General features: G+C 37.7%; 1 protein-coding gene across 1 annotated transcript in view; it reads left to right on the top strand.

The window, feature by feature from the left end:
• AGFG1 (ArfGAP with FG repeats 1) overlaps window positions 1-23,628 on the top strand; it is an 85,455-nt gene extending 61,827 nt beyond the window's left edge. Inside the window, exons 5-13 of the mRNA XM_042783031.1 lie at window positions 4,107-4,226; window positions 6,932-7,141; window positions 11,308-11,488; window positions 13,653-13,732; window positions 13,944-14,036; window positions 18,594-18,641; window positions 20,842-21,000; window positions 22,148-22,239; window positions 23,569-23,628. Of these exons, the coding sequence (XP_042638965.1) occupies window positions 4,107-4,226; window positions 6,932-7,141; window positions 11,308-11,488; window positions 13,653-13,732; window positions 13,944-14,036; window positions 18,594-18,641; window positions 20,842-21,000; window positions 22,148-22,239; window positions 23,569-23,628 (1,043 nt within the window). The remainder of the gene's footprint in view (window positions 1-4,106; window positions 4,227-6,931; window positions 7,142-11,307; window positions 11,489-13,652; window positions 13,733-13,943; window positions 14,037-18,593; window positions 18,642-20,841; window positions 21,001-22,147; window positions 22,240-23,568) is intronic.
• Window positions 23,629-26,510: the final 2,882 nt, after the last annotated feature.

Raw genomic sequence — 26,510 nt, 5'->3', positions numbered from 1 at the left:
CATCAGAACTCTAAGCACCTAAGAGAGGGCCTCCCATAATATTGCGTTGTGCCACACCCAACAGAAATAACCCAGGTGGATAACATTTACAATCAGGAGCTCCTCAGTTGCTCATTCCACCACTGAGTTTACAATGACTTATGGGTAGACAAGCCATGTTGTTGTTGTTATGTGCCGTCAAGTTGGCCCCAACTCATAGCGACCCCGTCCTTGGGTTTCCGAGGCAGTATCACTACGGAAGTAGATTGCCCGATCTTCCTTCCAAGGCCTAGAATAAAACTCACTCCCAGGGGCTGGTTCTCGGCTCAGTGGTAAACAAGGTGTACATGCAGATCATTCAACCCAGGGTAATGCACCCATATACTCTATGGAGGTGCATCCCTTGGGGCAGCTGACCACAGAGCACCAGAGGGGCAATATTCGTACGGAGGAAATGCAGGACACACAGGAGTGCATAACTATGAGGGGCACGGGGGTGGTTACTGGCCAGGTGGGGAAGAGACTGGGTTAGGGTTGGGGATGGTAATTGGGGAGTGAAACCAAATGTACATGGACTGTTGAATATAAAGCAAACTCTGCTCTGTAAACTAACCAACTGACTGACTAAATAAATAAAATAAAGGCCTTGATGGCCGAGTTTTCGCTTGGAAATTTCATTGGTTTGTGAAAATTGTATCCTGAGCACATTGATGGTACAGATGAAACCTTTCATAGCAGATGATAATTATTCAGATATGCCAGTCTGGTTAGCGTTGTTTGATAGGAAATGTGTTCTTTAGCGGATAGATTAGTGACTGAAGAGTCAGAACCATCATTAGCCTTTGTATGAACATTCTGGCTGAGGTGGTGCGTGTGGATGTGCATGGATGGGGCAGGGTCATTGTTGTGTTCATAATCAGTTATTTGTGGAAATATTCATGGATGGTAATATAAATTACCTACAGTATTTAATAGTTGATTTGCCTGGTTTGTAAACATCATATCACAGAACCTATGAACTGTAAGCTGTAATTGAGTTTTGTCACACCTTGTACTACTACCTTACCACCCAGGTAGCACAAATGAGGAGTATGGAAGGAACCCCTCTTAAAGGGGATGTTCTGATCAACTCTTGCCACGTGGAAATAGGAGTTCAGGATTTCTAGATACACTGATTTTTTTCTTTTTTAAGAAAAGCAGGAAATTTTGTTTTGTGTTTAGGTCTTTTTAAATGTGAAATGCCTCTTTTCTAAAAATTAGGAACTGATGAAGAAAAAAATGAAAATCCTGTCTGGGTGACATAAAGCTTCTCTCTTGGCTGACTGCCCTGAGGACTGCTAGTTTGCATCTTCTAGTCTCTGCATTTGTCTTTCTCTGTCATGAATATTTGTTTCTCATTGAAGAACAACTTTCCGCAAAATCAGGCTCATTGAGTTGATACTGGAAATTCAACAGAATTAACTCATATGTACTTTATGAAATGAGGTCATTTAAGAAGCATCTTTACTGTTTTGTCATATTGTGCTCAATTTGGATTTTTGTGTGCAGAGATTGCTCTAAGGTTTAGATAAGGTTTAGATATAATTGAATTTATTAGTGTTTAATGTCCAAAATTATATTTCCCAAAGTTTCATTCTATAGTGTTTATAAATTTTAAAAGCTGCTATAACCAGTCTCTGAAGACAATGAGTAAATTTGTTGTCTACAAATAAAAACTGATACAAGTATTACCAAGTTCTGCCTCCTTATAATGATTAGATAGGAGCTCTGATAGCACAGTGCCTAAGACACTTGACTGCTAACCACTTTCAGGAAGTACATTTTGAGGCATTGAATTTTATTATATTAAGTAAAAACAGTGATAAGAGAGTTCAGGAAATCCAGAAAGCGTTGTTAGTTGCTGTTACACCAGGTGCAACTCACGGTGACCCTGTGTACAACAGAACAAACCCTTGTCTGGTTCTGTGTCATCACCACAGTTGTTGATGTGCTTGAGTCTGTTGTTGTGACCCACAGAGTTTTCAGAAGTACATCACCAGGCCTTTCTTCCTAGTTTGTCTTAGTCTAGAAGCTCCACTGAATCCTGTCCAGCACGAGTGACCTTAATTGTGTTAGAAATACTGATGACATAGCTTGCAGCACGAAGGCAACATGCAAGCTTCCGAAGTACAGCAACCTGACAGATGGGTGGTTGATCCAGAGAATACATCTTGTTTATTGTCAAGCAGTAAGCATCATTTTAACATAAACACTTCTTGTGTAGTGTTTGAGAGATAGGAAAAACATTGTGCTTAATAAAAAAACATTTTCAAGAACAAAGTATGAGTGATACATTAGCTGTTGTTGTTGTTATGTGCCGTCGAGTCGGACTTAACTCATAGCGACCCCTTCTTGGGTTTCCGAGGCAGTATCACTACGGAAGTAGATTGCCCCATCTTCCTTCTGAGGAGTGGCTGGTGGATTTGAACTGCCAGTCTTCTGGTTAGCAGTCAAGTGCCTTAGGCACTGTGCTACCAGAGCTCCCATACATTAGCTAGCATACCACATTGCAGAAGTGCTAACAGTAAGGACTGGGGAAGGGAAGTGGTACAGGCACAAAGTGGAAGGGGGTTAGTTTAGCTTCATTTTCCTGCTGCTGTACCTTTCAGATACATACATAGAAGGTAGTGATTATGTAAAATCTTTGACATTTTCCAGATTTTCTTCCTAGAATAGTGTTTAATATGTTTCTGTTTAATACCCATTTTTGGTTTGTTTATAAATGGGGTATATCTTCATTACAAAAGCTTGGCAAGTTTAGGCAGACATGAAGGAGAAGAAGATAATGATCTGAAATCCCACTGTAATGCACATTTCCTGTGAGCATGATAGTGTGCTTAGTTTAACCAAACTGGGAAATTCAAGATTATCTGGAATCTGTTAGCCTGCTTATTTCCTTTGTCCCAGCATTTTTGTGCGTGGGTAGATATTCTTTTACGTGATTGTTGATGGCTGCATTACTGCCCATCATGGGATGCTCCATCACACACTCATGCAGTCCCCTATTAGTAGTCATTTGAATTTCTAATTTTTTTTATTATTATAAATAATCACATTGTATTATAGCTTTTAGATAGAGTCATACTCATTTCTAAGATGATATCTTCCAGAAAAATTTCTAGAAGTATAGATTAAAGTGGCTGTCTTTCACTGTTGGGGACATGAAACCTTTTCCCTCCTTTTGGATGTGCTTTTCATCTGACTACTGAGCACTGCCTTTCTGCAAACCAAACCACTTCTTCTCATCATGTTCTCTGTAAAATTCTCATCCAGCATCTGTTGGCACTTTTTTGTTTGTTTGACTTTTGAATTGTGTTATTTATTAATTTACTCCTTTTAAGTTTCGGGAAGTCTAGCATTTTGCTCTACGATTGAGGACCATATGAGAGATAAAATTTAGTCTTTTTCTCTGAATACAAGGTGCAGTTATGTTACAATTTCTACTGACTTCCATAGTTTCTTAAATTTTAATATTTAATATGTTTAAAATGGCAAACTTCTAGTAGAATGTGGCCATCTTTCATTTATTTGGCAATCATTTCTTTTATGCATTCGGGTTTTTATTTATCAACTTACATGGTAAATAAATATTATTAAATAAATATTCACATATTTACCAACTTATGTGCCATAGTGTGACATATTTATAAACCTAAAGTAAAATTAAAAATAATATGTTATTAATGTAGTTACATCAATTTTGTATCACTGTTTTAGATTGACATACTCATTACCATTTTCTAGATCACTTCTCAATCTGCTCTACTGTAATTCATGAATTTGGTTCTCTGAATTCAAGAATTCTTTTTGATAAGTCACTTTTAGTACTATTTCTGAGGATATTTAAAGGGTATTATGAAATTTTTTTTTTTACTACACATAGTGTTTTTGGAAATTTCTAGATACCCTCTAATGTTGCTTGAAAGTGGTTTAAATACTAGCGGGATTAAAAATCTGATTTCTAAATGAATTCTGTTTAAAGTAAGTAGAAATACGTAGACACTCATAAAACTGTTAAATTCATTTTTCATCTGTTTCATTTCTAGTTTTCATATTCATTAACGTATTTTGTTCCTTACCATTTACAGCTCAGAATTCTGCAAATGCAGATTTTGCAAACTTTGATGCATTTGGACAGTCTAGTGGTTCGAGTAATTTTGGAGGTTTCCCCACAGCAAGTCACTCACCTTTTCAACCCCAAACTACAGGTAGAGCTTCTCCAGCGTTACGCTTTAATGTTTTTTTTTTTTTTTAAAAAAAAAAAAAGGAAAACTCTCTAGGTGTTGTTTTGGAAAATTACTCTGAACTTAAATTCTATAATTATCAGATTTTTAAATAGTTCTGTCTCACCAAGCTCTGGGGAAACCTGAATTTTTAATTTTTTTCTATGTGTTTGTTTTTCTGAACTTTGGTTTGCTGTCTAATTCATTGCATCTGTTTTCCTTTTCCTGCACAGGAACTTTAATGGACTGAAATCTGTTTAGGTTCATGTAACACATTGATGTAGGCTGGCATCATACCTCTGAGTAAAGGAAGCCAATTGCCTGCTTCCATAGACCTAAAATGAAAGAATTTTCAGGGCGACAAGCATGAGAAAAATGTTTAATGTTATTAGTCAAGATTAGCTTATATAACAATCTCTTTAATCAACTTGGGAATACTTTCTGTGCAGGAATTGAATACTCTTCCATGAACTTTATTGTTTTCCAAAATGCATTGAGGACTTATTTAGATCTTTGGCTGATTGCTTCTTTGAACTGTTAACTTGGTGTATTGTCTTAAAGCCTTTTCTTTCAATCTTCCTTTTTTCTTTTCCTTTAAATTTTAATTGACATAATCTCTGGCTGCCCAGCTTTTAGAGCGCTTTCATCTAGCTGCAGCTTTGGTGAATTCACTGCAACTCTCCCCCCCCAGGCCGCCCACAGTAAGTTCTCTTGCAAGTAGGCTCCTTAGTAATTTGTGTTTTGTGCTATATTTCATTGGTTTTTCAATTATAGATTATGAATCATCTTTTGATGGTAATCTTTTAAATTTTCACTTTTACTCCCACTCATCTGCTTAGAAGCCCTGGTGATGCAATGGTAAAGTGCCCAGCTGCTAACCAAAAGGTCATCAGTTTGAACCCACCAGCTGCTCAGTGGGAGACAGATGAAGCAGTTGGCGTCTGTAAAGATTTATAGCCTTGGAAACCCTATGGGGCAGTTCTACCCTGACATATAGGGTCCATTATGAGTCAGAATTGACTCACTGGCAATCGGTTGCATTTTTTGATATCTGTTAAATTCAGACGTCACTAGAAAGCACAAGTAGTATATGATGAAGTAAGTAATTTGATTTGGTAACTCACTTTTTAATAATTTCAAATAAAACTGTTCACACACATTTTGAAAGCTTAGTATCTACTTTGTGCACCAGCTACTTGTAGCAGATCACAACCACATATTACTTGTATTAATTGAAAACAGCCAGAGTTTAATTCCTGAAAGAAATTTTGTCAGTATATATTTGTTTCACAATGTCTAAAGAACTGATTGATAGAAAGCTCTCATTTTGGGAGAGTGTATCCATTCTGCTTTTAAAATGTCTATAGATGTGCTTTGTTATCATTTTGATATATGACTGTCTGAAGGAGCCCTGGTGGCACAGTGGTTATAGCACTGTGTTGCTAATCAAGAGGTTGATGGTTCAAACCCACAAGCTGCTTCATGAAAGAGGGATGGGACAGTCTGCTTCCCTAAAGATTGCAGCTTTGGATACCCTGTGGGGCAGTTCTACTCTGTCCTATAGGGTCACTATGAGTCAGAATTGACTCGATGGCACTGGATTTGATTTTTTTGTTTGGTCTATTACTATTCTGATTGTTGAAGCTGAAGTTCAGGAGTAAAGAACTAATATCTAAAAAGTTTGGTTATCAGGAGCATAGAATCACATACTCCGTCTGTGGAAGAAAAGTCCTGCTAGTTCTTTGAGGAAGGGCTCCAGAATAGAAAATGGGCCTTAAGATGACGATTGGGTGTATTGTGCTTTTGTGAAGTCAATTTTTGGTACAATATTTAAATTATCTCTATATGATCTACTATAATTTTTATTCCTTCATCTACATGGTAGGGCAGAGTTCTGCTGTGGACATAAGGATGTTGTATGTAGGTGAAAATTACTATGTGGAATAAAATAATAGCACTTAAAATAAGTTTAATATTTGATGATCACATTTTAAGAAATTCTGGATCAAAATAATGTATCTTCAATACTGTTAATCAGTAGCTGTGGTGTTTATGTATATGTCTATATGAAGCTATAAAAGCTTGAATCTTCAAGTAAGATATTTTGTATCTTTTTTTGTAGAACCTCTGTTTATAGGGAGAACTAGTCCCTGTAATGTCATAATTGTGATATTGCTGGGTGTTCTCCAGGCTGCTGCTGGGTGGCACAGGTAGCTTGCACTGACTCCTGATGTAAAGGTTGGCAGCTTGTACTCACCCAGTAGTGCTGCGGAGGGATACTTGCAATGTAAAGCCAAGAAAACCCTATGGAGCAGTTCTACTCTGTTACACATGGGGGTTGCCATGAGTCAGAATTTGACTCCATGGCAACAGGTTTGGATGTTCTATAATGTAACTGAGTCTTAAAACAGGTCGGATAGAGTTACCTACCCTGTGAATGATGGTCTTCACTCCAGGGTACATACTGAAACATGCTACCCTACATGTTGTCAGGACCTTTGAAAATGTAGCTTCATAAATTAAAAAGTTAAAGGTAGATTAATGTTGAATTCCATTTGGTAATCATTAAATTTTAAAGATGTAGGGTTCCTTACATAATACTTAATTTAGGGAAAAAATGATCATGTTATCTACCAAAGAGTATTGGGAAAAGTCTAGAAAATTTAAGTGTTCTTTTTATTCTGTTACAGGTGGAAGTGCTGGATCAGTAAATGCTAATTTTGCTCATTTTGATAACTTCCCCAAATCCTCCAGTGCTGATTTTGGAACCTTCAATACTTCCCAGAGTCATCCAGCAGTATCAGCTGTTAGTAAAGTTTCAGCAAATAAAAGTGGTCTACAGACAGCGGACAAATATGCAGCCCTTGCTAACTTAGACAATATCTTCAGTGCTGGGCAAGGTATCATGCTTTAAACAAAGTGAATACAGATTTGCATATTAAACTGTTTTAAATTTGGTGGTATTCATTAAAATCTGAGGATGTTATGCTTTTCTCAGTTGTATCAAGATTTTGTCTAACCTAAGCAGATTTAAAATGTTCATGTTTACTTGGCACATTATGGATCTGAAATGTTTCAGATTCCTAATTGTTGTACATTATATATTATATATATAATTATAAATTATGTCATTATATATTATAATGCAGAAGTTTGTAAATAACAGCAGTCAATATCTAGCCATTAGACTGCTGTCATTGGGTGGTTCGTTTTTGCTTAAGTTTCTTGAACACTCAGCTAAAGAGGTTGTGTGGAATATGTTGGAAAATACATTGATACCTTGTGGACTAATAACTGGAAATATCTCATGACTTACTAAGAAATTTTGGTGGAAGGAAGGTTGGGCAATCTACTTCCGTAGTGATACCGCGTTGGAAACCCAAGAAGGGGTCGTTATGAGTCAGGTCTGACTCAATGGCACATAACAACAATAACAACAAGAAATTTTGGTAGTACTGATAACCCCTTAATGTGGAATTGGAGTCTCTGGTAGCATAGTGGCTAAAGCACTTGACTGCTAACCAGAAGGCTGGTTGTTCAAACCCACCAGCCACTCCTCGGAAGGAAGGTTGGGCAATCTACTTCCGTAGTGATACTGCCTCGGAAACCCAAGGAGGGGTCGCTATGAGTCGGGGCCGACTCGACGGCACACAACAACAACAACATAGTGAAAAGGGTTAATGGAGTTGGCTGCTTCCCAAAAGGTTGGTGGGTTCAAGGATAACCAGAAGCACCTTAGAAGAAAGGCTTGGTGATGTACTTCTGAAAAATCAGTCATTGGAAATTCTATGGACTCAGTCTGCCCTGACACATGGGAGGTTGCTGTGAGTCAGAGTGGACTCAGCAGCAACTGGTTGCGGTTTTCAGGTAGAATAGTTTTTTTTTTGTTTTGTTTTGGTTTTTTTAATGTTTACTATAGTTGTTTTTATTATGTGCTGTTGAGTCGGACCTGACTCAATAGCGACCCCTCCTTGGGTTTCCGAGCCTGTATCACTACGGAAGTAGATTGCCCAACCTTCCGAGGAGTGGCTGTGGGTTTGAACTGCCATGCTTCTGGTTAGCAGTCAAGTGATTTAGGCACTACGCCACCAGAGCTCCATGAATAAAATAATACTAGTAAAAATCCAGTATATAGTCACACTCCAAGAGTAGTATAAAGGAAATTTCAATTGCCTATTACTGTTACAGCTAAAACTATTTAGGACTCATTCTTTTTTCATGGATTGATTATTTAGACATCATAATATGAATATTACTTCTAATAGCATTAGAAATTACCAGTCTGCTATAAGGATAATTTCAGAGGGCTCTATATAGCACCATTTTGTATAACTCTGTAAGTGTGCTGTTAACTGTATTTTACCAGGTATCTTTTTAAATTAAAACATAATAAAATTGAACAACCCCTCCTCCCCAAATCTTTACCATATACCCTAAGTAAACTTAATTGTAGTGCCCAGGAAGTGTTATAATTGAGGGGAGAGCTGTCTTCGCCCCTCAACTCACACACTTCACTGGGGGTTGTTGTTGTTTGTTTTTGCACTGATTTTCTTGTACCCTGGTGTTACCATGCAGCACTGATGGCAAATGCCACTCTAGTATTTGGAACTGTTGAAAAAAATCTTAATTTTACTCTTCCTCAAAAGAGGGCTTAATAGAACTTTTTGCAAAAGGATCATAAAATACCCATTAACAAATGTTGTGTGGGCTTTCCCCCCCTCTAATGAAAGTAGGTGAGGTTAGAGGGTTGTCCTCATTGATTTATCTGTGAATCTGTTGAATCAAAATAAAAAAGTAAGTCATTTGCACCCTATTTATTGCACACTATTTGAGATATACCTCACTTCCCTTGATTGCATTTACTCATTCCCCTCACTTCACAAATGAAAAACTTGAGACCTGGGTCTAGAATATTCAAGACCAAACCACCTAGATAGAAGCAAAGTTAGGGCCTGAGTGTAGGGTTTCTCACTCTGTGTCCAGAATTATCTACACTACTTGAAGCTGCCTTTCTGAAGACAGAATACTTTATGTTTGGTTAAAGTAAATGGACTGTGTGCCAATTAGCTATGAAAATAATCTTTTACGGTTGATTTCAACAGTAGGCAAGTCTTTTTAACTATTTAAGAAGTCTTTGTTCATGTGTTTTCAAACGAATGTGATCAGAATCAGTAGCCCAGTCAGAAAGCCCTTAAAGCCAAGTATAGTATGATGGCTTATTTTAAAGCTTCTGGTTTTAAAAGTTGCTGTGAGTCAGAGTTGACATGATGGCAGAAAACAGCAACAAATTTTGAAGGAGGAGTCCCTGGGTGGTTCAAACAGGCAGTGGTTTCAGCTGCTTCCTGGAAGGTTGGAGGTGTGCGCCCACCCTGCGGCACCTTGGAAGAAAGGCCTGGAGGTCTGCTTCCAAAAACCCTGCAGAGCACGGTTTTGCGCTGACACGTGGGGTCTCTGGGAGTTGGAGCAGTGTTGATCGCAGCTGGTACTGTTAGTTTTAAAAGAAAACAATTGTGAAAGTTTTTATTTTGTCTGGAAATTCTATTAACAGAGCTGTCTGAAGGGTTATTGGATAGTTTCTATAGTACATTCATTTTGAGCTATTTTTGTCAGTATCTTAGTACTTCGTGATTTGGTATCGTGATTTTAGAAGTATATTCTTACGCACAGTTTTTGTTGCAGGTCCAGTGTTTTGCTTCTAAAAACAAATGGTGCAGTGGTACCTTAGTTACCTAGTGCTGCTGGAACACAGATAATACAAGTCTTGCCTTTAAAGAACAGAAGCTTATTTTCTCACAGTAGCTAGAGACTAGAAGTCCAAATCTGGATCTTAATCATGTCGATTTCTTTCTTGGTAGTAGTCCTGGGCATCCCTCCCACAGCGTCTGTTCTCTGTGTGTGTATCTCTGTCTGTTTTGGCTTTTTTAGAACTCAGATGTGATTAAATTTAGGACTCACCCTCAACCAGCAAGCCTTCATTAATATACAGAAGAAAAACCTATTGCCACTGGGTCACATCCGTAGGCATTCAGCACATATTTCTGAGGGCACACAATTCAGTCCATAACAAATGATGAAAAGTGTGTGTATGGTGTTAGACGGGATTTTGCATCTTGATTCCTGGCCTTAGTTATCTCATATCCAGTGTGAGGATGATAATAGCACTGACCTTACACAGTTGTATGATATGTATACATGTAAGGCATTGAGAACAGGGCCTAGCGTATATGGCCCTAATATGCTAGTCCTACCATTAGACAAATATCTCAAGTGTGGCTTTAAAGAATAGAAGCTTAGTTCCTCACAGCTGTGGAGGTGTATTCCTTCTGTGGGCCTTTCTCTTAGTTCTCGTTGACTGCCGGCATTTCCCGGCATCCCTTTGCTTGTAGACCATCCTCACATGGCATGTGCTTCCCCATGTGTGTCTGGGTCTGTTCTGCTCTTTTTATAACACACCACTTAGAACCAATCAGGTTAGGACCCGCCCTACTCTGATTACCATAACAAAAGAGACCCCCATATTTCCAACCAGGGTTAGATTTATAGATACATGAGTTAGTCCTTCAACACATTTTTTGGAGGACACAGTTCAATCCATAACATATACTAAGTATTTAGTAAATGTTTTCTATTATTACTACCTCTAATTTTTCCATGGAAAACCATGAGAAAATAATGCTGTTGTTAGGTTGTATACATTTGGTTCCAGCATTATGTGACTTTATATATTTACTTGAGTGAATGGGCCTGTCTTGGAGATAGATATTGGCCTATCACTTTGAGAATTTCTTCTTTATGGGTGACCTAGACATGCTATTGACTGGTAGAGGGTCTTAGTTTTTGTTACAGAATCGTTATTTTGTCTTCACTACAGTGGCTTGTTTAGCAGCTAACCTTGTCCAATGTCATTTAGATTGTCTATTAGTTTAATATGCTACAGTGATGTCCATTTATTTGCTTAGCTCTAAATCGGCTTTAGCTTTGTTTCATAGCAAATGGACTTGAAATTTTTAAAGTATAAATTCAAATTTTTGGTGTCATTATGTTTTTTGTTTATGTTTGTTTCCAGGTGGGGATCAGGGGAGTGGCTTTGGGACCACAGGTAAACCTCCTGCTGCTTCTGTGGTTTCAGTCCCCGGTCAGCCAAGTGCATCTTCAGACAAGTATGCAGCCCTGGCCGAACTCGACAGTGTTTTCAGCTCAGCAGCCACCTCCAGTAATGCATACCCTTCCACCAGTAATGCTAGCAGGTATGCTGTCTCAGGCAGCCTTCCTGCTTTGTGCTTTTTCTCATCATTTTTTTTTTTCAACTCTGAATAGTAATGTGGTTAAGTAATGACTTTCTGGGCAGTCATATTTTTGGACATAATCTTAAAATTTTTGAGTGCTTTTTTAAATTTGAGGAAACTGAGTTTAATTTGCTAATTAAAATATAGTCCTTGAGTAATTGCCATACTTTTGTCTTTTAATTGGAGGCAAAATTTTTGTTACTTTTATTTCTGGGTCACTAAACGTGTACTTAAAGAGTGTATGCACATTTGCACTATCAACAGTTATGTACAGATTTCATTGTACTTAGCAGGGAATCTGTGTAGCAGTCACGTTATGTACTTTTTAATGCTTTCCTTTTCAGTCACGAATACTAACTAAGAAAGTATCATGTTGTAGCATTACTTGTAAATACATCTTTTTAGAAATATCTGGGCAGGGCCAAACACCAGTTCTGTATCTCTGCAGTGTTCTTCTGGCATTGGTAGGTAGGCAGAATGTTACTGGGACCTGGGAAAGAGTTGCTCTTAGCAGCTGCAAGTCTAACACATTGTAAAGACATCAGACCTTTACAGACTTTCTGGTCGTCTTCATTTTATAGTTAAGGAAGCAGACCTGGAATAGTTAGCTGATAGGTATATTTGTGGCGCAAAATCAATGGCAGGTAAAGCTTGTTGATGCCTTACCACAAATTAATGACAATTGCACCCAAGTGTACAAGTAGTCATTAATTACAACCACCAAACAGTTGCTGTTTAAAAAAAAAATTGTGAAATGCCTGTTTTACTTAAAAATATTCTTGGTGAAGCAGTAGAAATTAATTTCATTATATCTTTAAAAATATTTTTATTAAACCTTGACCCCGAATGATGTCGTCTTAGAGGTTTTCTGCGTGTTGAAGTAACCTGTGCGTTCAGCAGTTCAGCAGTATAGTGAGCCATGGATGTGTTAAGGAAAAGCGCTTGCATGATTGTTTGAATCACGGGACCCTGCCTCTTGTTTGTGGAACACCAATTGTGCCTTGACATTATGACCGACAAACCACAGTTCTTCTGATTTGTGTGTTTGGCAGACTTATTCTCCAAAATGAATGAAGTATAAGCAAGTCTGTCATTTTAAAGCAAACCACTAATAAAACTCACACTTTTCCATTGACTTCAATTTTGGAAAATTTATATACTTCACCATGAGTTTCACAGCTCCCTGTTATTTTCTAATGAGATAGATGGCAGTATTAATGTGATCTTTTTTGCAGTTACATAAGGAAATGTGTCTATATTTGGAAGATTGGCATAACTCGGTAAACTAGTATTTTCTGAATGACTGTTGTTGTTATGTGCCATCGAGTCAAACCTGACTCATAGTGACCCCTCCTTGGGTTTCCGAGGCAGTATCACTACGGAAGTAGATTGCCCCATCTTCCTTCTGAGGAGTGGCTGGTGGGTTTGAACTGCCAGCCTCTGGTTAGTGGTCAAGTGCCTTAGCCACTACACTACCAGAGCTCCCTCTGAATGACTAGTGTGTATATGATATAAAAAATAAAATTAGTAAATGATTTCATTTAGAGTGCAAGATAGACGAGTGAATTTTCCTATAGTATAAAAAGATCATTGATAAGGCTTCTCATTCCACATTGCACTAACTTAGGAAAGCGTCACTGTTGAATTTGGTGTGTAAGAGAAAATACTCACAAGTGTATGAAAAGGCTATTAAGGGATCACTAATTTGTTGAACTCTGTAGCTGTGTGTGGCCATATTGTCTTGATGTACTTAAGCCAGAACAACTTATCCTAAGAGACTGAATGCAAAAGTGTAGATGTAAGAATTTAGCTATCTTTTATTAAGCCAAACATTAAAGAGATTATTTTTAAATGAATTTAAAATATCTTTTAATTTCTTGGTTTTGATTTTTGTGCAACTTATATTGATAGATAGAATACACATAGACAAAAGCTCGTTGTGGTTCTCAGTTGTTTTTCAAAATGAAAATAGGTTCTGAGACTTCAAAGTCTGAGAACTGCTAGGATGCATAATATGCTTTGTATGATCCATTTCTATATTTTATGGTCTTCCTTTAAATAGGTTCCCCTCTTTTCTTTTCTTCTTCTTTTTTAACGTATGAACTCTTTCAATACTTGTTTTCAGCAATGTTTTTGGAACAGTACCAGTGGGTGCCTCTGCACAGACACAGCCTACTGCTTCAAGTGTGCCTGCTCCATTTGGAGGTATGTATTTCTGGTGTACCAGTTTTTGTAATGAGTGCAAATGCATATTGTATTGCGTTTTCTTAGGAGTACCAGAAAATAGTCAAAGCAATGATATTTATTATCAGAAAGCTGTAGTTTTCTATCTTCATAAATAGAGTGAAGAAAATCTTAAGAACTTGACTGCAAAAAGTGTTAGGATTTCATAGTATATTTTCTAATTTTTTTAAAGCTACGCCTTCCACAAATCCATTTGTTGCTGCTACTGGTCCTTCTGTGGCATCTTCTACAAATCCATTTCAGACCAATGCCAGAGGAGCAACGGGTAAGATAAAAATGACAGATTGTAGTTAAGAAAGCTTTACAGCAAGTATAAGAGAAGGTATTTATCATGAAGGGAATCTCTCCTGAAGTGAATGGGAAATAGGGAAATAGACGGAAAACTCTGTCCATAAATTAAAATATGAGCTGGGAATTTGTAAGATCCTGGATTAAGTAGGCGAGAGGAACCTTCAAGGTTGTCTTTGTGCCAACCACTCGTCTGTCAAGCTTTCCTTTCTCAGATAAGGAAGTCCACATGTGCAGCTGAAACTGCCTCAGAGGAGCACAGCCAAATTATGGCAGAGAGAGGACTTGAATGCCATAGTTTTGATATACCTAGTGATCTGGCTTAGTGTTACGTTACTGCCTAAAACTGATTCCTTCTTAATAGAAGAGTCTCATGAAAAGTACATACATACACATCCTTGCATGAGGTGAAAGGGCTTTGTTACATGAGGTCTTCATTAAGTCTCTCTCTAGTGCATCTCTCTTTCCGGGTGTTAAAAATTAAACATTTTAGGAACTGAATTTAATTTTGTATAAAATGTTGAATATTTTCTTTGGGTATCCATCAGTGTTAGAGTTTGTAACATTGATGTATGTGTGTGTCTCTCACTAATCTCAGAGGTGTAGCCTAAACTCCAGCAAATGTTGGTAAGAAGTCTTGAGAGATTAGGTACTACTAACAGTCAAATTAATACCATTAGGAATTAATCATTATTAACAAATCTTTTTGTCATCGGCAAGATTAAGAGTTGTGATATTAGGAGTTTGAAATGTAACTCTTAATTATTTCCCTTTTTACATAAATAGCTTCAGCTTTGTCAGTATTTAATAAAATAGGTATTTAATAAATATTTAATTTCACAAAATCACAGGAACTTTATTTAAATTTTTTTGCTTTAATTGAGGAAAGTATTTCTATTTTTCTGCATCAATGATGATACAGGCAGTTTCTCTGTTGCTTAGGATGTTATTTTTGATGGATGGAGTGAGTGTGTACAATTTCTTGGGAACCAGGTGTTTCCATCTCTGACGGCTGAGAGGACTGAGGCTCAGAGGCGTTAACTGGATATGTTTTGGGTACAGCCAGACTTGTGTTCAAATCCAGGTTCAGGATTTGCTGGGTGACCTAAAGAAAGCTTTTTGTATTTTATTGTTTTAACGAATGGGGTAAGGGTGGTAGAGTGATTGTTCGAACATTTATTATGTGCCACAAATTATTTGCAGTATACCGTTAGATATTTATACATAGTAGAACCACATTTAATGGATGAGGAATGAAAACTCAGATTTCACTTTGACTGACGTTAGTTGTGTTGACCTAACTTCTCTGAGCCTCATTATTATCCTTGTTTACAGAATGTGAATGATATCCGGTGGCTGGCAGGGTGGTTGTGAGAATTAGATTATGTCAGTCACCCCATGTGGTCTCTGCATTGTAGTATCTACTCTAATTCATAGCTTTGATTTTCCTTTCATGACTACCTCTGAATTGGTTCTGTCATTAGAATTAAAGGCTTTTTGGCTTATTTTGTTTATAGAGTATGAAAGTCTTTTGAGGTTAAGAGTCTACGTAGGATATAAACTAATATAAAATGTATAATGGCTGTTCAGATGATGTGAAATAATTTTAATACTAGCTCAAGTATAATTTATTATAATTAGAAAAGTAAACCTAATGTGTCTCTAAATTTTTTATTTCGAATTTATATACTCCACCAGGTGTTTGCTAGCTTCCCATTACTTTTCTGGTGACATGGATAGTGATATTAATGAATATGGTTTTTTGATAATGCCTACTGAAATGGGTCAACATTTGGATGATTGGCATATTTTTGTTTTGTTAAATTACATTTTGAGACAGCTTTTGAAAGAGGGTATCAAGTAATACTTCTGTGTGAAATTTAAAAAGTTTTACTGATATATTTCAGCCTAAAAATAAACATTTTAGTAATCATGCTTTTCTGGATTTACAAAACTTGGGATTTTCACTTTGACCCTGTTACATAGCAGTGTTCTGTAGGAGATGGGTCGAAGACTTACACTTCTGATTTTAGGATTCCTTGATATTTGGCATTCCCCCCGCCCCCTCCCCTGAACTTTTATCTCTAGTTAATAAGAGTTTATTTAATTTTCAATTATTAGAAATCCTCTCCAACTCTCATATCTTTGATTAACCAGTGAATTAATAACCTTTCTTTCCTAGCATTTATTTTAATGCTTTTAAGGTAAACTGACAGGAGTGCAGACCTGAATCAGAGATAGCATCTAACCCCACATCCCTATTTTATTACTGAGGTAGAAACTGATTTGTAACAATGTTAATGGATTTGCCTTAAGGGTTAAAAATTAATTAAGGTACAATCTGTCATTAGTAGTCAGAACTCTTCTAAACCAGCACTGTTTCCATGCCAGAAACAGTTGCCCTTGTAATTACTGCACATCTATTTGTAGACATGATGTAGAAATAGGGTTCTTTTTTTAAAAACTTTTGTACTTTTTATTGATGTTTTTCTTTCTTTGTTTCTGTAGAAACAAAGAAGTATTATATGTTAGTTTTATATTGATGAAAAATACACAAATTAGCTTTATGTCCTATTCCTTGTTTATATGTAAATACTCAGTAAGCCCTCCTAACTTGTCTAGAAATGAGGATTAATACAAGAATGGGGGTGGGGGGGGACAGGGGAAGCAAAGAAAAAGCCAAAATTGGTGTTAGGTGGAATGTGTAAGATGTACTTTGTTTCTTTAAGAGCTGATATTTTTCTTCCTGCACATTCACCCTCAATTTACTCTTAATAATTGAACTTCTCTAACATTTAATTTGTAGTTGGCACTTCTAGTAGATAAAAGTGTCAGTTTGTTAATAAAGAAACTAGAAAATTTGGTAAGTAAACAGAAACCATAAAAATAAAATGTATAGTAGTCTAGAGAAAGTCTTTGTAAATTGTATATCTGGTAAGGGACTTGGGTCCAGAATATATAGAGAGCCCTAGTAAGTCAGTAAAAAGAAAAGTAAAACAGTTATAAAATGGATTTGAGGTTGACGCTTCTCCACAGAAGATAAACAGATGGTCAATAAGCCCATGAAAAAAATACCCACCATCATTAGCCATTATCCATTGCTGTCTGGTTGATGCAGGCTGCTATATCTTTCTTCCCAGGAGTGCCTGGTGGGTTCAAACTGCTGACCTTTGTGTTAGCATCCTAGCACTTAACCACTGTCCCAGCAGGGCTCTCCTTTCATTAGTTGTTGTTGTTGTGTGCTGTCGAGTCGGCCCCGACTCACAGCAACCCCTCCTTGGGTTTCCGAGGCAGTATCACTACGGAAGTAGATTGCCCAACCGTCCTTCTGAGGAGTGGCTGGTGGGTTTGAACTGCCAGCCTTCTGGTTAGCAGTCAAGTGCCTTAGCCACTATGCTGCCAAAGCTCCCCTTTCTTTAGTTCAGGAAATGCAAATCTAAATGACAATGAGCTATCACTTCACAACCACTAAGATAGGATAGAAAGAGCAAACACTAACAAGTATTGATGCAGACACAGAGAAATTAGAACTCTCATGCACAGCTGGTGGGAATGTAAAATGTTACAACTACTTTGGACAACAATTTGATAGTTTCTCAAAAAGTACAAAGGACCTCTGGTGGCCTAGTGCCTAAGGCATTTGACTACTAACCAGAAGGCTGGCAGTTCAGACCCACCAGCCACTCCTCAGAAGGAAGGTTGGGCAATCTACTTCCGTAATGATACCTCCTCAGACTCCATGGCAGTGGGTTTGGTTTGGTTCAAAAAGTACAACATAGAGTTACCATATAACTCAGCTGTTCGACTCCCAGGTTATATACCCAAGAGGAATGAAAACACTTGTACACACATATTCACTGCATATCTATTCATAATAGCCAAAAAGTGGAAATAATCCAAATGTCTGAACTGATGAATGAGTAAGTAAGCAATTTGTGGTGTATCTCTACGAAGGAATATTATTTGGTTGTTAGGCAGAATGAAATACTAATCCATGTATGGATGAACGTTGAAAACATTGTGAAGTGAAAGAAGCCAGTCACAAAAGACTACATTTTGTATGATTCCATTTATATGAAATGTCCACAATATGCAAGTCTGTGGAGATAGAAGGTAGACTAGTACCTCTGCCAAGCCCTTGGGGGTGGGGGTGGAGTTGGGAAATGAGAAGTGACAGCTAATGGGTACACATTGCTTTCAGGAGAGAGGAAGATGTTCTAAAAGTAGATTGTGATGATTGTGTCTTCACATGAATAAAATGCTAAGTTTATTTTTAAAATGCTTCCATGTTTTGTCTTATATTTATTATTCTAATCTCCCATTTTTTCTAACAGTATAATTATTACAGTGTCACGAATATAGTTGAAATAAAAAAGCCCTATTATGGATGTGTGTTTATTATGTGTTCTTGTGCTAGCCGCTTTGCAGCAATATATTCTAATTTTAGAGCTTCTTAATGAAACCCTTTTATTTCTGTTTTGACGATAGTCGCCTGTAAGTTCATTGACATTGGTCTCTCTGTGGCTTTCCCAAGGCCTTTCTGGAGCACTGCACTCGCAGGTGTTTGCCCACGCTCATTTGGGTAGGTGGCCACAGCTAACATCTCACTTCACGGGCAGTGTGTCTGCTGCTTGTGGCAGCTTCTGCCGGTGTTCTGCTTCCCTGCATGTGCAGTTAAGTTTTTGCCATGTTTTGAAATGGAGTGGGCATGGATGTGTGGCATCAGGAGGACATTGCATTGAAAGTTACATGAAAATCCTTTGTGAGCTTCTATAAATGCTGTCAAGCATTACTGCTTATTACTTCCATGGTCACATTAGAATTTTAATAGCTTTGAGTTTTCTTGAATTTTGAGTGACACCTTTGGGATGGACTAAACCGTTTTCCTACATTATTCCATAAGTTTGGTTTTGCTTAGCTGTACCCAAGTTTTGCTTCTTCAGTGCTTTTAGACAGTGGTCTGCCGTGTCACATCGGTGTGGTGGTGTCTGTCGTGAGCTGCTCTTGCTGCCCTCGCAGTGTGCTTCTCATTCTCTCCATTCACTTGCTTCCCAGTGCCTTGTTTCCTCCTTCTCTTATTAATCATAGTAAAAAGGTAATTTAAAAAAAATTCTGGCAAATTCTAATTAGGTTCATTGAAGAAAATTGGATTGCTACATGCATTAGAACTATGCAGATTACTTGGGGCAACATCTATAACCGATTTTCAGGTTTGTTTGTTTTAAAAAGCGACTATTCTGGGCAACATTTATGGATTTTAATTTCTGTGCCTAAATCAGTGATCAAGTTGGTAATTTTAAAAATTCAGCATATTCTTTGATTTACGGCTTTTTGGTTGCATCATGCCGAAAATAATTCACTGTGTAATTGCTAGTTTTCCATATTTTAAATACCATGATTGGCTCTTATTTCTCTGAGACCCTCCCTAGAATATATCTTTGGAAGGTTTTGTTTGAAATCTTCCCTAGCATAAATTGCCTTCTCTCCTGCTACTGTGTGAGTCTGTAATGCAAAGTTGTTCATAAATGATTAGTCAGTGGGGAAGGATGATAGCAGCATACCACTGGAGTAGGGTGGTTCACTGGATTTCCTTCAACATGGTAGTGTTCCACCAAGTAGGAGCAGCTACACATAGAGGGCGACCCTGAGCACGGTGTCCCTTTACCCTGCATTCTTCGTCTCGCCTAAGAAACGCTTATTTCTCTTCTTTCCCAATTTGTGCATTTCCCCCTAATTTCCATAAGTCAGCAGTCTAAGCCATCCCTGTAAATACCTGCTTCCAAAGCTACCTTCATGTACCTGGCAAAGGAGGAAGAAGGCATGTGTTGTGGAACTGAGGTACTAAGAATTTAACATGGCATTTTGAGTGTGCTAGGTTCTTGTTAGAATTTTGTTTTTTGCTCTGGTTACAATGTTGTGTAAATTGTGAATGGTCTGCCTCTAACCCAGTTTCTCCTCTAAATCCTGTTTTAGTGAACTATTTCACACAGATTTTTTTCCCAGGAACACATACATTACATAATAGCAGGCACTTCAATAGATAAAAGTAAAACTTTGGCTATTGTTTTATATTCTATTGCAAAACGAAAATGTATACAGTCGGCCCTCCACATCTGCTGGTTCTACTTCCACAGAGTCAGCCAACCTAGGGTCAAAAATACTTGAGGGATAAAAGCAATTAAGTGGTCAGTGCAATCCCTCCCAAGCTAGGAAGGAACATAAAGTGCTCTCTATGTAGCAGTTATGTTGTGTTAGGTTTATAAGTAATCTAGAGAGGATCAAAAGTATACGGGAAAGTGTGCACAGATTATATGTGAATAATGTGCAGTTTGATGCAAGGGACTTAAACATCTGCAGATTTTTGTTATCTGCAGTGGCCCTGGCACCAATCCCTGAGGATACTGAGGGTCGACGGTACATGTGAAGTGAATGATGGAAAACTTTAAAATGTTACTAGACTTGAACTTATTGTATAATTAAATCGAGAGTTTTGAGTTTCCGGTGGCAGTGTTATTAGTTTCATTCTGGTGTTTATTGGATTCTAAGAGAACACAGTTCATGGGTTATGAGAAACTGTATAGCACTTGTTACTCTTGTTGTGTGCCCATTACTGTTGTGTGCCCTCAAGTTGATTCCAACTCATAATTACTGACTTTGTTAGAATTTTGGTGTTTAAAATGCCTCTAATATTCATATGAATGTTTTCCAATGTAAAGGTTGAATATGAGAAACTAAACCTGTCCTTCGTGTGTACCTGACCATGCTCTCTTTTCTCCTGCTAGCGGCTACCTTTGGCACTGCGTCCATGAGCATGCCCACGGGCTTCGGTACTCCTGCTCCCTATAGTCTTCCCACCAGCTTTAGTGGCAGCTTCCAGCAGCCTGCCTTCCCAGCTCAAGCAGCTTTCCCCCAACAGACAGCTTTTTCTCAACAGCCCAATGGTAAGACTTGACATTGGTCTAACTTAAGTCTATTTTAGGTATCCTTTATACATCAGAATTGTTACGTGTTCTGGCAAAAAGAGTGTCTGAAGACTGCTTTAGCATTATCTCCTGAATGCTTACTACAGAAAATAGAAGCTTTCAGTGACTTGGGCCTCAGTACTGGAGCAGTTTCAGAAATGTGTGAGCAGATTACAGGTTTAGGAGAAATTAATGGCTATCTACAGACCACCCCTTCTTTCTTAACACTCTCCAGTGTCTCTTTCATATTAATTCCTATTTATATTCTCCTGTCTCTTGATTTTAAAAGGAAACTTTACAGAGCTAGAGTCATATTTTTTGGCAGTACAACAAATGTTGCTCACGTACCATTTTGTGTAAGGATGTTTTGGGTGAAACTGAATGACTAACTAGGTAAGTATGTTGTAGATAGATGTTGTTTGTTTCAGAGTCAACAAGATTCATCAGAGACCAGTTTTTTACCCATTTCTCTCATTTGCTAAAGCTTGAAGTCTACATATTTTAAGACTATTTTTAAATTACAATTATATGTTTTCTTTTTAAAGGTGAGTGACTAGGTAACAATTTGGAAATACAGTCCATGGCAGATCCTTAAATGAGAAAATATTGAATAAGAAATACTGGAATGTTCACATAGAAATCGTGATATTGCCCTTACCAAACCAAAACCAAATCCACTGCCATGAAGTTGATTCCGACTCCTGTAGGACAGAATAGAACTGCCACAAGGTTTCTATGGAGTGGCTGGTGGGTTTGAACCACTGACTTTTTGGTTAGCTGCAGATGCTTTAACTGCTGTGCCATCCGGGCTGCTGTTGCCCTTAAAACCCTTCCCAGATCCTCAAAAACTCATCTATTAATGAAATCCTTTGACTGTCAGTGATTTACAGTGCTGAGGCCGGTTTGTATTGGCCATCTCTGTTGTGCTGTTGGAGCACTGTTTAAAGACATGCCAGGGTCAGTGTGTCTGTGGTTTTGGGAAGAGATTGAGACCCAGCGATTTGACATTGATGCTTTACTGTTGTTGCTCTGGAAGGAATTTCTCTGAAATTCATTATAAGGCTTTATACGCATGGGGTTTTCTCTTGAAGGTATGAGGTATAATTGGTGGTTCTGTTTTAACAAGGTGCAAGTTTTGCAGCATTTGGACAAACAAAGCCAGTGGTAACTCCTTTTGGTCAAGTTGCAGCTACTGGAGTATCTAGTAATCCTTTTATGGTAAGAGAGATTCTGTTTTCAATTTTAAGCACTTTATGAATTGTTGCATATTGTTTTCAAATTAAGGAAAAGCAGGATGTGATTCCTCCTAGATGCTACTTGGTATTCTCTGATAGGGCAGTCCTAAGATAGTACAGATTGAGACAGTCATTATGCATGATCCTTTCTGACTTAAAAAAAGAAAAATTATTCTGTTTACAAATCAAAGCACTGACAGTAAATAAACTATTTTATAGCATGAAACCTGTTTTCTTGGTGCAAAAACGACAAGGAGGCCACATGTTCTGACCTCCTCTAATCCCACGAGAGGAAGACAGGATTACCAGCAGTAACCCGAGGCCTATTACTGCAAGGCCAGACATGCTGCCTCCCTCCAGCCCTTTCACCAAGCGTTCCTCCCAAAGCACCCACCACCTCTCTCCTGGGTTCAATAATTCACTGCAGTGGCCACACAGAACTCACAGGTTATAGGATTTATTAGGGAAGCACCAGGCTACAACTCAAGTTGAGGAAAAACACTCAGTCTCTCTCCCAGCTCACTGTCCCTCAGCCAACAGTCTCTCACAGTCTCTTTCCCAGCAACGCTGGTCCCTCGGTGTCTCACTCAGCGATGCGTGTCTCTTTCCCAGCACGCGTGTCTCAGGAGCCCGTGTCTCTTTCAGCAGCACGTCTTCCTCAACCAGCAGTCAGAGAGAGTTCTGCCTCTAGGAGGCCTCCTTTTGAGCCCGGCAGGGTGCTCAAACTAGCCAATCATAGCATCAGAACTCTTAAGCACCTGAGAGAGAGTGGGCACCTCCCAGAACATTGTTTTGTGCCACTCCCAACAGAAATACTCCAGGTGGACAGCTTCAGCAATCAGGGGCTCCTCAGTTGCTCATAGAAAATCCCACCTTGGAGTTTACAAAGACTTATGGGTAGAAAAGCCACCCTAAGTAATTTACTACACCACACTTGGTTAAAATAACACTTTCTAAGAGGCTGTAGGAGTGAGTGAACAGCCTAAACAGGGGTCTTAGAGTCAGATTTGGTTTCAATCACAAGAGCTTTCTTTCATTGTGTTTTAGTTTTTGGTTTTGTTTTTAAGGGAAGTCCCTTCTTAGAACTGTTTATGAAAATAATACGGAGTGTGGATGTGAAAGGAACTGCACAGTGCCTGACAGTGCCGGATAGGTTTGTTATAGTGTATGTCTAATAACAGTAACAAGTAAATACTATTGCCAACAGTAATAAAGTAACTCTTCTAATAAATACAGTTTAGTTTCTTCATATTTTGCACAAACCACTTTCTACTTGTCTGTTTATTTTGATTTGTCTTATGTTTTCCTTTAGACTGGTGCACCATCAGGACAGTTTCCAGCAGGAAGCTCCTCAACCAATCCTTTCTTATAGCCTTATATAGACACTTTACTGGAACGAACTCTTACGTGGTCACATTACATCTCTCCGCCTCTTGCACTGTTGTCTTGTTTCACTGATCTTAGCTTTAAACACAAGAGAAGTCTTTAAAAAGCCTGCATGGTGTATTAAACACCAGGTAATGTGTGCAAAACAGAGGGCTCCGGTAACAACTTTTAACCTGTGAATTGGCAGAAAAAGGTAGCGCGGTATCATGTATATTAAAAATTGGCTAATATTAAGTTATTGCAGATACCACATTCATTATGCTGCAGTACTGTACATATTTTTCTTAGAAATTAGCTATTTGTGCATATCAGTATTTGTAACTTTAACACATTGTTATGTGAGAAATGTTACTGGGGAAATAGATCAGCCACTTTTAAGGTGCTGTCATATACCTTGGAATGAATGACCTAAAATCATTTTAACCATTGCTACTGGAAAGCTACAAAGTCAGAATTGGAAGGTTTTATTCATTCTTGAATTTTTCCTTTCTAAAGAGCTCTTCTATTTATACATGCCTAAATTCTTTAAAAATGTAGAGGGATACCTGTCTGCATAATAAAGCTGATCATGTTTTGCTAGAGTTTGCAGGTGAAAAAAATAAATATTAGAAAATATGCTATTGTTTTTGTGTTTTTGCTGCAATGCCTTTACCAAAGTGGCCTTATATATGAGTAGTGAATTGAGAACATCTTGAATTCTTAAATCAGAATATCAGAAGACTTCCTAGTGACTAGCTTTTATGTCTAAAAGAAAATTTTATAAAAAAAAGGCCATGTAGAAAATTTATTAAAAGTACGATGACTGCTATATTCAGGAACGTATCAGTGGTAAAGCATTTAAATGTAGCTTGTCAGATTCACCGTAATTCTTCTAATTGCTTTGCAACTTCTTAATTTTGTGAAAATTTGTATATATGAAGAATTTGCATGTATGTGTATTTACAAATTTTTTTAAGTATCTTGAATTCTCAGACTGAAATGCAAAAGGCCTATTTTAACTATTGATTTTTTAAAAAATACTGTTTTTGAATGTATTGGAAGCAGACATGGCGTTAACTGTGACATGATTGCACCTCAGATTTTGGGGTCCCCCCCCCTTTTTTTTTTTTTGCAAACTGCTATCAATAGGACATTTGCTCATCTTTTTTGGGGACAGAAACTGGAATGTTAACCAGAATACCCAATGTTGCTTTAAAGTTACAGAATACTTTGTTTAAAAAGGTAGTGATACTAATGTTTAGTTATAATCTTTCTGTTAATACTCAAATGAACTTGTTCAAATATTTATGTACAGCAGTGTCTTATTCATCCAGAGATAACCTGGAAATCTTATCAGAGACACAGCTGAGAAGCTCAACTTGGAGTTTTAAAAAAATGCCTCTGAGCAACCCACATAAGTCACATAGTCTGTACATTACAGCTCATGCATTTGTTTCTATATGAGATTTTAATAATTTTGATTCTTTAATTTCCTAGCTTATAACATATCAGCCGTTCAGAGTGATGGCTTGAAACAAGACTGATAAGACTGAATGAAGAGCATACATACTGTGTCCAAGACCATTTAGTGTAGGAACAGCCAGGCTGACCCAAAGGATGCCACTATCATGTCAGCTTCTGATAATTGTATACTGTTAGGACTCTGTGTCATCAAGAAAAGGTGAAATTCAGATCAACACACATGATGTACTACATGTTTGAAAATTTTTCTCTTAAGATAATTAAAAAAAAAAAAAATAGCTTTGGTATTAAAGAGGAGGTGGACATCGATTTCCTCAAATATATTATTCATGTTGAATACCTTTTCCAATGGTGGCTACATGAGTTGTGGTGATAGTTATATTTTAAAATCTGTATAATGTTCTAGACTTGTTTCACCGTTCCTGTCCAGTGCACATCAAGCTGAATATATTTGACAAGCAAGGCAACTGGCAAACCTTACTATTCTGAGCGGTATGCCTCTGCTCTTAGAATTAAATGAATGCTGCGAAGGTCCAGATGTGTGTTGCTGTATATTTGAAATGTCTCTACAGTTTGGGAGATTCCCTGCAGGCTCTTTTCCATGGAGGGAAAACTTAAAAAATGTCTTTGAATTTCTGTTTTAGATTGTATTGGGTCCCAATTAATTAATATGTACAAAGTTATACTATATAATTGTAGGCCATTACCAAATTACTTACAGGCTTCTCATCTAAGAAACAAGTAAATTAAACAGTTGTATCAAAATACTTTTACAGACTTTTTTTTACACACACACACACACACACACACCCTGGATAAATTTTAAAATTTATAATTAAATGGGAACTCTGACTGACATATCTGAAATGAGTGCTTATAGAATCAAAATGCTTACTGAAAGAAAAGATTCAACTTTAAAATGGATTTGCTTGTGATCCTGTTTACTGTTAAAAACTTTCATAGACTTTTGTATTCAGATATATTTCGGTTTATATGTTGAGTGCTGGAAAGGGAGAAAATCAATGAAGGGGACAAGACTGAAGACCTTCAAGCTTTCTGGCTTACTGGTTGGATCCCAACCTTCTCTCCTGCTCTGTCTTCCCTCAGGGGAAAAAAAATTACTTTCTTTTAGGGTGACAAACCTTTTTGATATAGCTTTTACAGGTTTGTTTTATTCCCTTTTTGATGAAAATAGAGATTAGCTGATAATTTTCTTAAAATAATTCCTTGTGTGAATTTGAAGATGCCCATCAGGCTTGCTTTCTGAGGTGTCCCCTCCCGCCTTCACCATCACACCCCCTCTGTAGTACAATTCCTGTAAATGGGGCATCATGGAGATTAGCTACCTGCTTCCTTATCATGAAACCAGCAATTCTCGGCTATGTTTTTTTCTCAGGACCATGATTC

The sequence above is a fragment of the Orycteropus afer genome, unplaced genomic scaffold, assembly GCF_000298275.1.
Source record: "Orycteropus afer afer isolate SDZICR_OR568_19922 unplaced genomic scaffold, OryAfe1.0 scaffold00002, whole genome shotgun sequence".
NCBI lineage: Eukaryota > Metazoa > Chordata > Mammalia > Tubulidentata > Orycteropodidae > Orycteropus > Orycteropus afer.
The sequence above is the reverse complement of the archived record's forward strand: the minus strand, read 5'-3'. Positions and strand labels throughout refer to the sequence as shown.